The sequence below is a fragment of the Lingula anatina genome, chromosome 7 (genome assembly GCF_051362555.1).
Source record: "Lingula anatina isolate TDL-2025a chromosome 7, LinAna3.0, whole genome shotgun sequence".
Lineage (NCBI taxonomy): Eukaryota > Metazoa > Brachiopoda > Lingulata > Lingulida > Lingulidae > Lingula > Lingula anatina.
Window position 1 is genome coordinate 19,003,090 of NC_141773.1, and position 13,557 is coordinate 19,016,646.

At 36.4% G+C, this 13,557-nt stretch overlaps 2 protein-coding genes and 1 non-coding gene across 3 annotated transcripts; 1 reads left to right on the forward strand and 2 right to left on the reverse strand.

The window, feature by feature from the left end:
* The first annotated feature begins 264 nt into the window (after window positions 1–264).
* Window positions 265–3,799, forward strand: LOC106151483 (uncharacterized). Its single transcript, XM_013524755.2, has 5 exons — window positions 265–365; window positions 725–1,009; window positions 1,539–1,720; window positions 1,900–2,060; window positions 3,156–3,799. Exons 1-5 carry the CDS (start codon window positions 352–354, stop codon window positions 3,357–3,359), a joined length of 846 nt encoding a protein of 281 aa, XP_013380209.2. The 5' UTR covers window positions 265–351; the 3' UTR covers window positions 3,360–3,799.
* Window positions 3,582–3,654, reverse strand: Trnav-aac (transfer RNA valine (anticodon AAC)). Its single transcript has one exon. It is a non-coding gene; the product is annotated as a tRNA-Val (tRNA).
* A 2,131-nt stretch (window positions 3,800–5,930) lies between the features above and the next one.
* LOC106151484 (dual specificity protein phosphatase 22-B-like) lies at window positions 5,931–9,784 on the reverse strand. The gene is made up of 5 exons (XM_013524756.2): window positions 9,619–9,784; window positions 8,543–8,659; window positions 8,149–8,273; window positions 7,591–7,762; window positions 5,931–7,340 (listed from the first exon to the last, which is right to left on the reverse strand). Exons 1-5 carry the CDS (start codon window positions 9,637–9,639, stop codon window positions 6,972–6,974), a joined length of 804 nt encoding a protein of 267 aa, XP_013380210.2. The 5' UTR covers window positions 9,640–9,784; the 3' UTR covers window positions 5,931–6,971.
* Window positions 9,785–13,557: the final 3,773 nt, after the last annotated feature.

Below are 13,557 nucleotides of genomic sequence, written 5' to 3' on the forward strand. Positions count from 1 at the left end.
TCCTTAAATCACATTATACATTTCATATACATGTGTGGCTTGATGTAGCTGCTGTTTAAGAACAAAAAGGTCACCGTGGGCCAATTTGCATTACCGTAATAATTAATTATCTGAAAATGCTGGTATATCGACATTTAAGCAATCTGACAAAGTTCCATACTTAATCAATAAATGGACTATTATACTCTTACATTGCAGCTGGACTTGTAAGTTTATTGACCCACATAAACTCGCTTCAGCATTCAACTAGCAAATATAAATTAAAGCACCAAGCCCAAACCACCACACAGCACACTACTGCGAAGTGAACAAGACGATTGAGAGACGTGCTCAGCATTCAACTGGTTGTGTATGTTAAAAATGGTGTAAGTATTAGTTGTCCCGAAGTAAAAAAACAGATTGGCATTAATGTAGATGGTATATCTAGAGCAGTACAAAAGGAAAATATGGTTGGTGTCATTTCAAAAACTGGTAAAAATGAGTTGGCCTGAAAATGGCGCATACTGAAGTGTTGAGAAATAAAAGGACAACTGCAAGTTAGTTTCAGGGCTGTCGAAGCTTATGGATGCTCTCTTTCAGATAAAAAAAAGCAAGTATCATATACACGGCAGCTATTTGTCGAGAAAGAGATACATTTTTGGAATTTGTTCCGTAATCGAGTTGATATGTCAGCATGGCATTCTTTTACTGTCCGATGTTAACAATATGTCTGTTTGCTCTGCAGGATGCTTCTATCCCAAGTTACTTTTGTTATCATGGTGTCTCTCGTTCTCTGGTCTGGTGGCAGTGCCCGTCGTGGTGGTAGACGGGGTCACCATTATTCGAGTAGAAGCAGATATAGACCTGGATCCTTCGGTGTCTGGCACCCTTCGGGACAATGTGATGTCTCACAGCAGAGTTACGAGGTGTACGATCACACATTCGTGTTTATTATGGACGGAAAACATACAGGAGAAGAATTGGACCCTGTCAGATTCCTGAACCACCACCGTTGCGCTGGGAGACTCACGTAAATTTTTAACTATTTGTTAATTTCAGTTTTTCGGTCACTGTAAAATGCCATCATATAGCTGTTTGGAGACAGAACATACATCTACAAGTAACAACGTTACATTAAAGGACTTAAAGATAGGTAAAATGTTAAACTAATGACTTGTAACCTGAGTTTTAGAGCGTGCTAGAAACTTACCGCTGTTAGTAGCACATCTGTACCATATCCAAAGTACTGAACGGTAATAGTTAGCGTGTAGTGGCTAAGAGGAATCAAAAGGTGATATTTGGTATCACTTGTCTCTGTAATACATTTTACCCATACTTGTTCCCTGAACATAAATACATGAGCTTCATAAATCGATAGCATATTTTCGAACCAAATTTTGGTCACTGAACGCAAAAATAAATTAACACATCTGGAGTACTGCTGGCGTTTTTGTTTCCAGATTTAATGGAAATAAATCGAAACAATATTGAACATATTCTTAATGTTGAATGGTTGAATGTAACACCTTTAAATCCTGAGGTTGATAAATTATTTGCAGCAACGAAAGCATTATAGAAGAAGGGAAAAAAGCTGTCCAGTTCTTTGAAGAAGGGTACGGCCTCGATCTGTCTAACGTCACGGATTCGGATTTTATTAATGGACAAGTCCCAGTTGAGGGTGGAAGACTGATCTTTAAACCGTTCATCGTTGACCTTAGTGACAATTACAGGCTAATCTCAGGTGAGAGAGAGAGTGAGAGAGTGAGTGAGTGAGTGAGTGAGAGAAAACGTCCCTTTTTTGGAAGCAAAGGTGAAACAACTGTGTATGGTGCCTGATTTTTTACTTAGCCCATCATGCCCATTTTCTAATATTTATGCTTTGTATAGTTTAATTTGTATATTATTATTAAATTTCATCAGAAACGGACCGTTATTCCGGCAAATTGCACAAAGATGTCCCAGTGTCTGATGCAGGGTGGATGCTGTCGGTGGAAGAACCTTTGGATGTGAACGGAACTCTGTTTACCGGACGCCTGGGATTGCCAGACACGTTTATTTTTTATGCTGACTATATCTTTCAGGTAGAGGTTGTGAAATTCATGTTTTGCGTAATTATGGTAATCTTAGAGGATAAGAGTATTACCCCATTACTTTAAGCTTTTTAGCTAGGGGACAGGCCCTAAACTGATCGAGAAAATTAACCTAAGGTAAAAGTGACTTTGAGTGTTTGAAAAATATCTGGCAGAGCACGAGATGTACTGGTACATCTAAAAGAATTAAAGAAATACAAAGCTTTGATCTGTGTTTGATCACGCTTGTTTATACGCTTCAAAGTGGCCCACATCTACCGAAGCCTGGGTTACATTTGCGTGAATTTGGCCAGCTGGGTCAGAGGAGGACTAGACATATTATCACCGCCTGTTGGCATAATTGTAACCCGGTGTAAAGAAACTGAAGGTCCGTGTATCAGAAAGCCCGTCCTCCATTCAGTTATAATGGTTAGGGTTAGCCAGGCCTAAGAAATCTAGGGCGAGGCTTCCTTGTACAAATGAATGAAAAGCTCAGTCTCCATTATGGGGGACTCTCTGTCACGTTACACAGGTTTTCTTACTCCCTGAACCTCGAACATGTTGTCATGGGATACGGGATAGTGACCGATAGAGTATTTACACAGTCTTATGAAAAAATATTTGAATATTAAAATACTATTAAAAAATAGAGCGGCCACTGACGATTGCTCTGACAGTTCTGTTGGATGATTGTTCCATAAATCCATTCGCAATTTCTACGCTGCTTATTCGTTTTGCTGATGCGCTGGAAAGAGTGCTTTCACACGCTGACAGTCGATTTCACATAAGATACTTAAGCGTTTATCTTTTGCGCTAAGTGTGACAGCGTCTTAACCTAGTCTTTAGAGATAGGGTTGAAGCTTAAATGCACAGTATAAGGTTCGTCACAGTGCTAGTATACGGTTACATTATGCATCCAGGTTTAGGTTTTCTTTCGATCATTTTGAGAATTTGAGCAATGTATGAGAATTTGATAGATAGATAAATATACAGATGGATGGATGGATTGGCAGACAGATTGCGTTATTTACGTTTTTTTGCTTCATATTTTAATATATTAAAATATACGACATCAAAACAGTGGTAATCTAGCCCTTTTCATTTCAGGCCCATTTTAGAAAAACCATTATTCACTACGAGTCTCGGTACCCTAGTGTGGACATAGGGGGGCGGTTCCAGTTCTTCGAGGCAGCCCTGTTCAGTGACGCGTACGGGGAAGGGTACACCACTGGCATCTTTGAAGTAGAGCCCGTTACACGTAACAAGCAAGGAAGAGAAGTGCTGACGTTTCCTAAACGGAAAACAAACTAGCCGTCTTGAGTCAGTCTCCGAGTATGACAGATGAAAGATATGAATTGAACTGAATTTCGGATTCACCTCTCGTTTGCAGTTTTTGAACTGTCAAAAAGTTAGTACTTTATGTAATTTTGTCTAATAAAAATTCTACATGTCACATGAAGTCATTTAGAGTGATAGCGAATAACCGACAGACAGAACCTTGGGCCCTTTTCTGGCCAAGAATTGACATAAAAGTGGTTCCGCCCGGGATCGAACCGGGGACCTTCTGCGTGTTAGGCAGATGTGATAACCGCTACACCACGGAGCCGCCATACTTTCCTAACAGAGACTCATTTTCCCTCTATAATAGAATGGGCTCATTATGTGCCTGACCAAAACAATCTGGTTTGCATTTGCATATCTCAATAATACAATGCAGATTAGACATAAATAAAAGATGCATATTAAGCGATTACTTGAGTCAAATTATCGCAGCTGGCCAAATGCCGCTGAGGTGTTTCAATTAGTATGGCTTAAAGAAACAGCACAGAGTTCCATTATATTATTTCTCGAAAAGAACCGCCTGCACTCAGCACGACACCGACAAGAGCAGCTTTGCCGAAACAGGTGCCCTTGAACAATGATTTCGGTGAAACGTAATTGAAGGTCCGCCCTCCATTTAGTTATAATGGTTAGGGTTAGCCTGACCTAAGTGGCTCAAAATACAGGGCGAGCTTTACCTGTGCAAATGAATAGGAAGCGGACTCCCTATCATGGGGGACTCTTAGTCACGTTACACCGACTAAAGCCCAAATAGTGCTCATGTTCACTTTGCGAAAAATATTCTCTTCGATAAAGCCTGATCACCACGAGTTTCAGAGCATTGGCGGACTCTTGTCTTGTTTGAGTTTTTTTTTTTTTTTTTTCAAATGTGTTGCGTATGCTTGTTAAATATAAACCAGTTTCTGACTGGCTGAAACGTAGGTCAAGGTGGGAGTAAACACGTACATCCTATATAACAACCTACGAGTAATTTTGAAGCCCAGGGCAATATTCAATATATTTACACATGTAGAGTGCAGGAGACCAAATTATGTATTCAGGTAATTTTTTCTTCCTTAAAGGGATAATAACTGTTCGTTTTGGCCAAAAAATGAATTTTCCTGGAGTAAACAACAATTTTCCCATACTTACCAATGGTAAATGAATCCATTTCTACATTCAAAGTTAGTCTCTGTTTTTTTTTTTTCTAAAAAGTTTTTTTTTGTTATAATCTCTTAAGAGATTATTACAGAGTATAGCCATCAGTGGAGGTCACGTGGTCTAAAGACAAGCTCAGATATCAGAATAAAAGCTGTAACTGCCGTTTTTGTGGTAAAACAGACTATATTATATTTCTATGAGTTGTTCACAATGTTTTTATTGTGAAATATAGATCTCATACGAAGAGTTATTATCCCTTTAATATGTAAATCATCAGCAAATAAATTGTTTGAAATTATATTTGACCGATTATTAAGGTGCGGTTGTTTAAAATGGGGAGTCAAAGGGGCTTTCACAATGATACGTGCTTTCTCTACACAAGAAAATTGTCGTTTTGTCCTTTCAAAATATCGAATGACCAATAGAAGAGTAGAGACGACACAAGTGGAACATCCTGGGCAAAAAAAAAAAAAAAACATTCTTCTTTAATAAGATCCAGTCTTATCATCTTCAATGATGCACAGAATTCAATTTTTGTCCACGTATTTCTTTTTTTAAGATCAGGGCATTTTACAAATAAGTCGATCAAGTCTGTGAGATTCCAAATACAGGCTAGACAGCAAAACTTAAAATAAAAACTCCTTGATAAAGCTGGATTTGTAAAGGGCCTTCCTTTCTACAACTGAATATGGCTTGGCATCCCAAACAAACAAACAAAAAATAAATAAATAAAATGATCAAATAAAACACAGGCAGAAAAAGCAGTAACTTTCGTAAAAAAAAAAACTAGTTATATACAAAAAGAACCTGCCATAGAAAGACCCTCAGCAAAATTTGAAGTAAAACAAAAATGACAGCTCGGTACTAAATCAGGTGATCGTCGACAAAATACATCCAAAAATCAACGACCTTTTGAAAAATAATTCCACCTTGCTGATTTTCTGGAAGCTGTTTTTTCAACCAAAGAATGCTACTAGTACTTAATAAATTTAAAGTAAACAAAAAAGTTTGGTAATTGTTCGGACCCATGTCAGGAACAACACGGACAGACACAGTGATCAGAACATATAAATCTGCACACTGTATCTGTATATAAGCTTATCCAAGATCTGAGGAAAAGGAGATGGCTACAAAAATTAGCTAGAATATTACCGGATAATATTTATAAAACCTGAACCACAAAACTTTCACAGGAAGCTATGGCAGTGAATTCCAAGCAGGTCTGTCAAAAATGAAAATTGACTTAGTAAACAAATCTACATTAAAAATATCCCCTACAGTAACAAGAAAAATTAAATGCATTCAAATTCTACTTTTTATGGAATATTTGATCAAACAAATGCCTTTCAATTCCGTTTTGTTCATTTTCTATGCACAAGTAATAATTACACATGTACTTGATAAGTGTAGTATATACGATTTATATAAATATACTTAATACAAAAGATAAATTACTTTAAACATGAAACAAGACAGCAAAGCCATAAAGTCTAATATTACCATACCATTCAAAGCACTCAAAAACATCCAGAACTAATTAATATGGTTACTGTATATGTCTTAATTTGTTACATACCTTACACTACAAGTTATATGAAGATTGAACATTAATACAATAAATACATATATCTTCAAAACAAAAGACTTTAACTAACCACTATCAATATATGTGATAGGACAACTGGCATTGAAGTTATATGCAGATCCAGTGAAGTAAATAAAGGCTATTTTCAGGTTTAGGTAAGGCACAAAAGGAGAAAAGAATTGGTATAGACAATTCTTCCCCAAGACATAAGTTGCAAATAATTAGGAAGACTAGATATGACAAAAGTCTTTATTTTACTAAACCTGATCAAACACATATAATTTATCGATTGACAAGAAATAACTCAAATCAAAGAGCACTTTTTCAAATTTTCCTTGTTCACTGAAAACATTTCACCATACAATTTCATTTTTATGGACTTGTAGTGCTGTCATTGCACAAATGTGCCAAAAGTGCTGTTTATGGTGCTGGGATGTGTCCATAAATCATGGTAAAGTTTATATTTCTTCAAATGTATAGGAAAAGCCCATAAGGGATGAATTCCTTTCAAATACTAAGACATGATCTTTACCTGGTTATAATCATTACTTTTATGTATAATAACAAAATTCAGCAGTTATTTCCTGGCACTTATGGCTAAAAATATCACCTGTGGTAAATATATAAGTCTCTGACCCTAATCTGATGACAATTTTGCATATATTTTTGCTGCCTTTAAAATAATTTCTGAACCAGCAACACATGTACTCATCTTCTTATATTTTCCTGCAGTGCAAGTCAAATATCTAGGTCACTGCTAAATATAGCTGTTTGAGTGGGTCCTACTGCTTCATTTTTACTTTGGCATTATTTGGCGGTTTCCTGTTCATTTCACAGATGTAGCTAACCCTACATCTTTAGTCCTTGCCTGAAATATCATGTTTAACTTCAGATCTAAATATTTGAGTCTCTTTACTGTTTGCAACAGGTCCATGTGATCTGTCATTTTGCCAAGTACACGAACTTTGTTCAGTTGTCTCTAACCTTTTAGATACAGTCCGTTTGTTGGCCTCACTGTCACTTTTTGTGCCACCCTCGCTGTCAGTTTGGTTTTTAGGCTCTCTGTTCCCATAGGCATTGTATGGAAGAGTGTAAGTATTGCTCTCTTCAGTTTCTGCATTGTTACCATGCAGAACAAACTGCCAGTGAGCTTCCATTAACCTCCTACAGGCAGCCTCGTCTTGGAAGGGATTCTCTGGGAACTGAGATTTCAGCCATTTTCTTTCCTGAAGTAGATGACCAGTAGATATGTAAGATGATGGACGTTACCAGACTGCTTCTGATTACATTGTAGCATCAAAAACAAGGGTTGGGAGGTGAATTGTAATACCACAAGTGATGTACAAAAGTTAATATTTTTTTCGTTGCTATGAATTCTTATCATGTATGAATATTGCACATACCAAACAGTACTGAATTAAGCTACAAAATATGTCCACAACTTGCTTTAATTTATGGAAGAGACAAACTTCTTACCTGTTCTAGCTGTTCCTCCTCGTAGTTACCAAGCTGTCTCTGAAAGCCAAAGTTTGGGTTGGCACACTGGCGAGCACCTCTCACTGCCTTCAGGGTGTCCCTCCAACCAAGATTTGTCACTGTCATCAGATATGCCACTGTCACTGTCACACTTCGTGACACACCTGCTAAACTGGAATGATAGTATATAAGGTTATAGGTGTTGCTATGAGCCCACATCAGCTAATACAATGATTACAAAATGTGAAAGACTAGAATCTGCTTTAACTAAGACACATTGAGAATGGAAAATTTGTTCAAGTTATGTAAAGATTGTTCAATTTCAGATATCACAAAGGAAAAAATCTGTTCTGGAACAAGATTTGTTCAAGATAAATGATAAGGTGAGTTGATAATAAGATGACAAGTTACGTGCAGTCTACCATATTTAGAATGACTACTGCAATTTGCAGTGTAACAATAAATTTCTTCTACTACTTCACATTGATTTTGGCTTAAAATAGGATTTAGTAAATAAGAAAAAATTATAAGACAGTTGAAGTAAACTGTGTTTACTACCAATGAACTAGCACTGATCCTCCTGAGAGTCTGGCAGCATGGATGAACTCATTGCACTGTCTGAAGAACTGACTCAGGTCCTGAGCTGCATTGTCACTTGCCTTTACACACAGATACTCCTTGTCCTGAAACACAATAATAATAATAATAATTCACAACTTGTTAATTCCAAGAAATACTGAACAAGTATAATAATAATAATAATAATAATAATAATAATAATAATAATAATAATAAAACATAAGTTATAAGAAATTAAATACATAACTTGCAAATGTTCTAAAACATTGAATGATACAAAGAACATATAAACAAAAAAGGAAATACTATGCTTACAGTAAGACAAAGTCACAACAATCTCAAGGTCTTTGCACTAGTGACTGCTACTACTTACATCATGTAACTTCTTAGCCATGTCATGTATAGACAGAATATGTGTTATGTTATTACTGTCAAGCCGTTTACGATCTTGGGCATCTCGGATATTACCCACATAGAGCCCTTCTACAATCTGAAAAGGAAATAATATTTTATAAGGAAAATATCCAGTTCTTTTTTATCTAAGCAGAAGGTACACTGTATATCATAATAATCGGAAATATTGTTCCAAAGCACTTTTACATGCATTACATGATTATATATTCACTATTGTGCTAAAGTCCAAAAAGAAAATGATACATGTAAGTAAGTTTTTCCTGTTAATTTCTTTTTATGTTATATGTTTCACACTATGAGTTACATTAATTTTGATCCATGAAATTGTCATTGACCACAATCTGTCATGTAACTGAGCACTGACAGAAGAAAAAGATTTACATTAGCCATTAGTTTAGTAACAAATGATATGACCTTGTATAAAAATACATGTTGAACCTCTTACTAGTGCATTGAAAACATATGACTCATCCATGACAAGCAATGAGAAATCTATGAAATATGTCCCATAACTACTTAGTAGATATGATGAGTTACATTAATCAGAGGCTACCATTCTCTTTCTTTCTTAAAATGAATGTGATTTATATAGATCTTGATCTACATAGAGAACTCATGACCAATTAAATGTACATCCATATATTTATCCATTCAAAGCAATGGCAAAGCAATGCGTACAGGTGAATGCTTGTAATTGTCACACGCACCAGTACAACAAAATATTATCCAGCTACTAGTATGACGTACACTGTACTACAGGGAAATGATTGAGAGAAAGTGCCAAGCAAAAGAAAACCAACTGTGTCCTGAAGGAAGAGATTGTTCAATATACAGAATTATATAAACTGGAGTACTTCTGGATCCCATAAATGCACAGATGAACGTTGAAATGACGGATTTGATCAGTAGTTGTCACTATCTTTTATCGTGGAGTCGTGCCTTACGATGTTATGGCGACGTCGATAGAAAAATCCAAGAAAACTTCAGCCGGCGCCTTATCACTACTGACAACTATAGTGCCTTTTAAAAACCCACCTTGTTCATTCCATTTCCCATCCTTGGAGGCTACTTTAATATCCTTGCAAATAGCGTCTGATGCATTCAACTCCAGTTTGCCAGAATTTCATGTTTCTTCAAGATGATTCATTTGACACTGGTGCTGTTCGGCGGTACTTAATAAAGTCGTAAATAGTAATGTCGTAAAACTTCACCAAACACGACTTTGTCATGAAACTTAAGAAACATATCACGTAAAGGAAATATTCAAAATTTCAATTATAAGGGAGACTTATTAAGCTTTGATATTTGATTATTTTTCAAATCGGGCATTAAGCATTCTGCTTTATGTAAGTACCTACTTAGGGGAAGATACTACTGGAGGTAGCCTGAAGATATGCTATATCAGGCCAAAAGAAAATGTCAGGCCAGTTGCAAGAGGTCATCTCAGACCTTCGCTGTCGAAATTTAAACACAGAAATACGAGGCAGCTACTGGGGCTACTATGTCATTGTGATATTTATTTATTTATTTACTTATTGGTAAATTTAGTAGAATCGAGAGGGCTTAAAACCTTGAAAGTTTTTCTAACCGTTAATAATCCCAAACCGCAAAATTACACGGATAAGAGTGGCAACTGCAGCAGATCCTATGATTTCAAAATAAGGTGTTGGTTTGGGACCAAGGTCTATCACCCACACACACACATGCACAAAATAAATAAATAAATAGTCGATTTTGGGGACCGTGTCACAGTAGTTTTTTTTTTTTTTTTTTTTTTTTTTTTTTTGTTACTCTTACAGATTTCTTAATTTATTAAGTAAACATACCGTTATGTAAAATATTTCGTCCATTTCACGGAGGCATATTAGGAACATTTGTCTCAACCAGGATCAACTGACGCAATCAGGACTAATGGTGTTAGAATTCTATAGCCAACTGTTGCAATTTCTTTTTATATCGTGTGTTAGCATTTTATTATGTTGCGCCTGATAAAATGAAAGGGCGAACTTTTAAGAATGGTAATAATAACGAAAATGAAAAGCCAAAAAACAGGAACAAATAGCAAAACTTATCAAAGGTAACCAATCAGGTTCTCTTTCACAGGACTAGACCTAGGTTTTACTAGACCTTAAAAATAATGCGGAGGATAAAACTTTGGATTATAATGGATCTTGCTCTGCACATAACCTTTGATTGACTGCCTTTGTCTCAGGTGCGTTTGGTGTTATCAAGATAGCACCCAGTCTTCTGCTTGACTGGCAACATTCACCTCGACTAGCTGTAAGCTTGGGGACGAACCATCAAAAAAGCGTGGGCTATTCAGCCGTGTGAGGAAGAGTTTGCCCCCTTGCTTTCTGCCCTTATGACTGACTTAGTTGAAAAAAGGGTGGGTTGGAGTAAGATCCTTTTCCCCCTGGCTCCGACGGCTTAATTTTAAAGATGCATCACGAGATTTATATAATGTCACGAAAAATTGAACGTTTCAATTTAACCTCTCCCTTATTTTGTGATGTCTATATTTAGAAATCAAGCTGTATGTTGTATGCCTTCAGAATTCACGACTGTCTGGTATCTTCTATGCACAGTCTGGGCACTTAGTTGGACATGTGCACGTTAGCCAGAGTTCCCAGTGCCTATATCCCGCGAGGTATCAATCTGACATTTACTTTCCAAGGCAGACATATTTCTTCGTTGCGTAAGCGATGAGGTTCTTGGAAGTAATCGTGTACTTGTCTGACTTGTATACAGAGCCGCATATCATTAAATAAGGGAAAACAGGCAACATTTTTGAATATTATCAGATGTTGCACTTGGTAATGTCAGTTTGTTTCTTGTCTTTGTGTAATTATCGTGAGTGCACAACAAGAAAATAAATCAACGATTTGCTGTATGTTTTCTGTTATGCAAAGACAACGGGCACCTGACGTCATTATGACGTAAATACATAACGTCGAGTCGACGTTGTGTCCGTGATGGACAGGACATCACAATGATCTTATTTCAAACAGCCAAAAATTAAAACGAATTAATATGTCACGAAAAGTGATCTAGTGTTCCAGGGACGTGATGTGTGACTCTTTAAGCTCTGTTCTGTGTCATGGTGCTGTGAATTTTGCATCATGGTGCAGGGGCGGATCCAGAGATATTTTCTGACAGTCTTCCAAATTATCTTTGTTGATCCATCCTCGTTTTTGACCGTCTTCCGGCAGAAAAAGTTAGATACCCGTCTATATAAAATCTTGAAAAGACTTGAAATTCTGACCGTCTTCCGGAAGACCCAGAAGACTGCCTAAATCCGCCCCTGTGGTGTACCAAATGAATACATAAATATTGGGAAACAAAAAGAAAATTTGATAAATTATGGACGGATATGTGGATATAGCCTAGTTCAGACAGACAATTTGAGAAAAGTGTCTAGATCTTTAAGTCATGACACTCAAAGGTAGGCAAATTATTATACACTGTATGAGCATTTGAAAATACGTGATATTATTCTTTTTGAACTTCGATTTCTAACCAATAGACTTCTTAGTACTGGGTTTAGTGAACTATTGAAAAATGAACATTCAACTGCAAATACTGCAAAAAAAAAAAAGTGTGACAAGTCATCGATTCTGGAGAATATTGGGTACTTTCCGCTGCAATAAATAACCACTTGTGATGGCTAGCGGATGGTATATTTCTTGTAAAAGATTAAACAGACTGGAACATCATAGAACGTCTTGGTAATAAGCCAATGTTTGCTTAAAGCAGTGTGAAAAACTTTTTTATGAGTTCCCAGGATGTAGATATCAAAATAGATATAGCAATAAGCCGTGCAAAGAATGATCTTTCTTGCTTTCTTTTCTGAAAGTGCGCCATAAATACTCTTCTCCTAACGATCTTTCTACCTTGAACTTGAATGAACTTTTAAGAGGGGAACTTTCAAAGTAGCTTGAAGACAAAAGTTTTCATTTGAATTTTATAGATGTAATATTGCTACACATTAGACGTAGTTTTGATTTATCTTTAAACGCTACCCTATGACGAACGTAATCAGTGTTTTGGGTAGAATTGTGAATACTCGATAACTAGTGTCACTTCAATTCGCAAAATTTGCAATTTTTCAAATTTTTCTTTTTTTTTCTGTGAAAAGAAGAGACGATGATTGATATCGGGTGATTGCGCTTTTCTTAATTATACGTTCAATTAACTGAAGTCCATTGTAAAGATATCGAGAAATGGAGGTATACTTCATTTGCTTCTAAACAACTACCGAAAATTTTCGAGGAGGCAATGGTAAGGAAATAAGTGGCGCTCTTATCAGATAGCTGCCTCAGTGTAATTTAGTAGACGGCAGTTCAGATGGAACGTTCTACCTTTGTGGGACTTTTTATTAATTTCCTGATAGCGTAGTTTGTAAACGTGAAATTATATCAAGTAATCTTAGGAAGTTAATTTGTAACTTGATTTGTGACGAAAGAAAATATAATATACAGCATAGGAGGTGGATGCAACATTTTTTTCAGTATTTTGACCGTAAATCTGACCTTACTGTTAGTCATCCTAATCTTATGTAATACAACGACCCGCTGAGTAACATAAATCTGGCCGCTGGCCCATGCCTATTCCTGGACAACAGTCAGCTGATGCATAAGAAAAGGTATCCGCTTTTTATAGAAAGAACCTTGGTGGTTCCGCACATAAAACATGATAACATACATACTGGTGAAGAAAAAAAGGGAAACGTCATCTGCAAGTTCTTGTAAAACTATACATCAAAGCGGGAGCAGGAGGTGGCTTCACTCAATGTCTGTATGATCTATAGTCTATCCACTTTTGACGTTCTTCGTATTTCAGTCCTGAGTCAGACACATATATACCTATAGGAAAACGATCAAATGCGCCCTGGTCCATAAATAATAAAACGTGATTAACATTGTTTATCCCTAGGCTAAATGTGCTTTATTTGTTTTTATATTCCACATGGAAAAA

Excerpts from the sequence above, each read along its gene's own strand:
- LOC106151484 (XM_013524756.2), bottom strand. The coding sequence starts at position 9,639 with ATGGGAAATGGAATGAACAAG. Across the intron at positions 7,763-8,148 it reads GGATCAGTGCTAGTTCATTG|TTTAGCAGGTGTGTCACGAA; the intron begins GTAGTAAACACA and ends CTATCATTCCAG. Across the intron at positions 7,341-7,590 it reads AGGAGGAACAGCTAGAACAG|GAAAGAAAATGGCTGAAATC; the intron begins GTAAGAAGTTTG and ends CATCTACTTCAG.
- LOC106151483 (XM_013524755.2), top strand. Across the intron at positions 1,721-1,899 it reads CAATTACAGGCTAATCTCAG|AAACGGACCGTTATTCCGGC; the intron begins GTGAGAGAGAGA and ends AAATTTCATCAG. Across the intron at positions 2,061-3,155 it reads ATGCTGACTATATCTTTCAG|GCCCATTTTAGAAAAACCAT; the intron begins GTAGAGGTTGTG and ends TTTTCATTTCAG.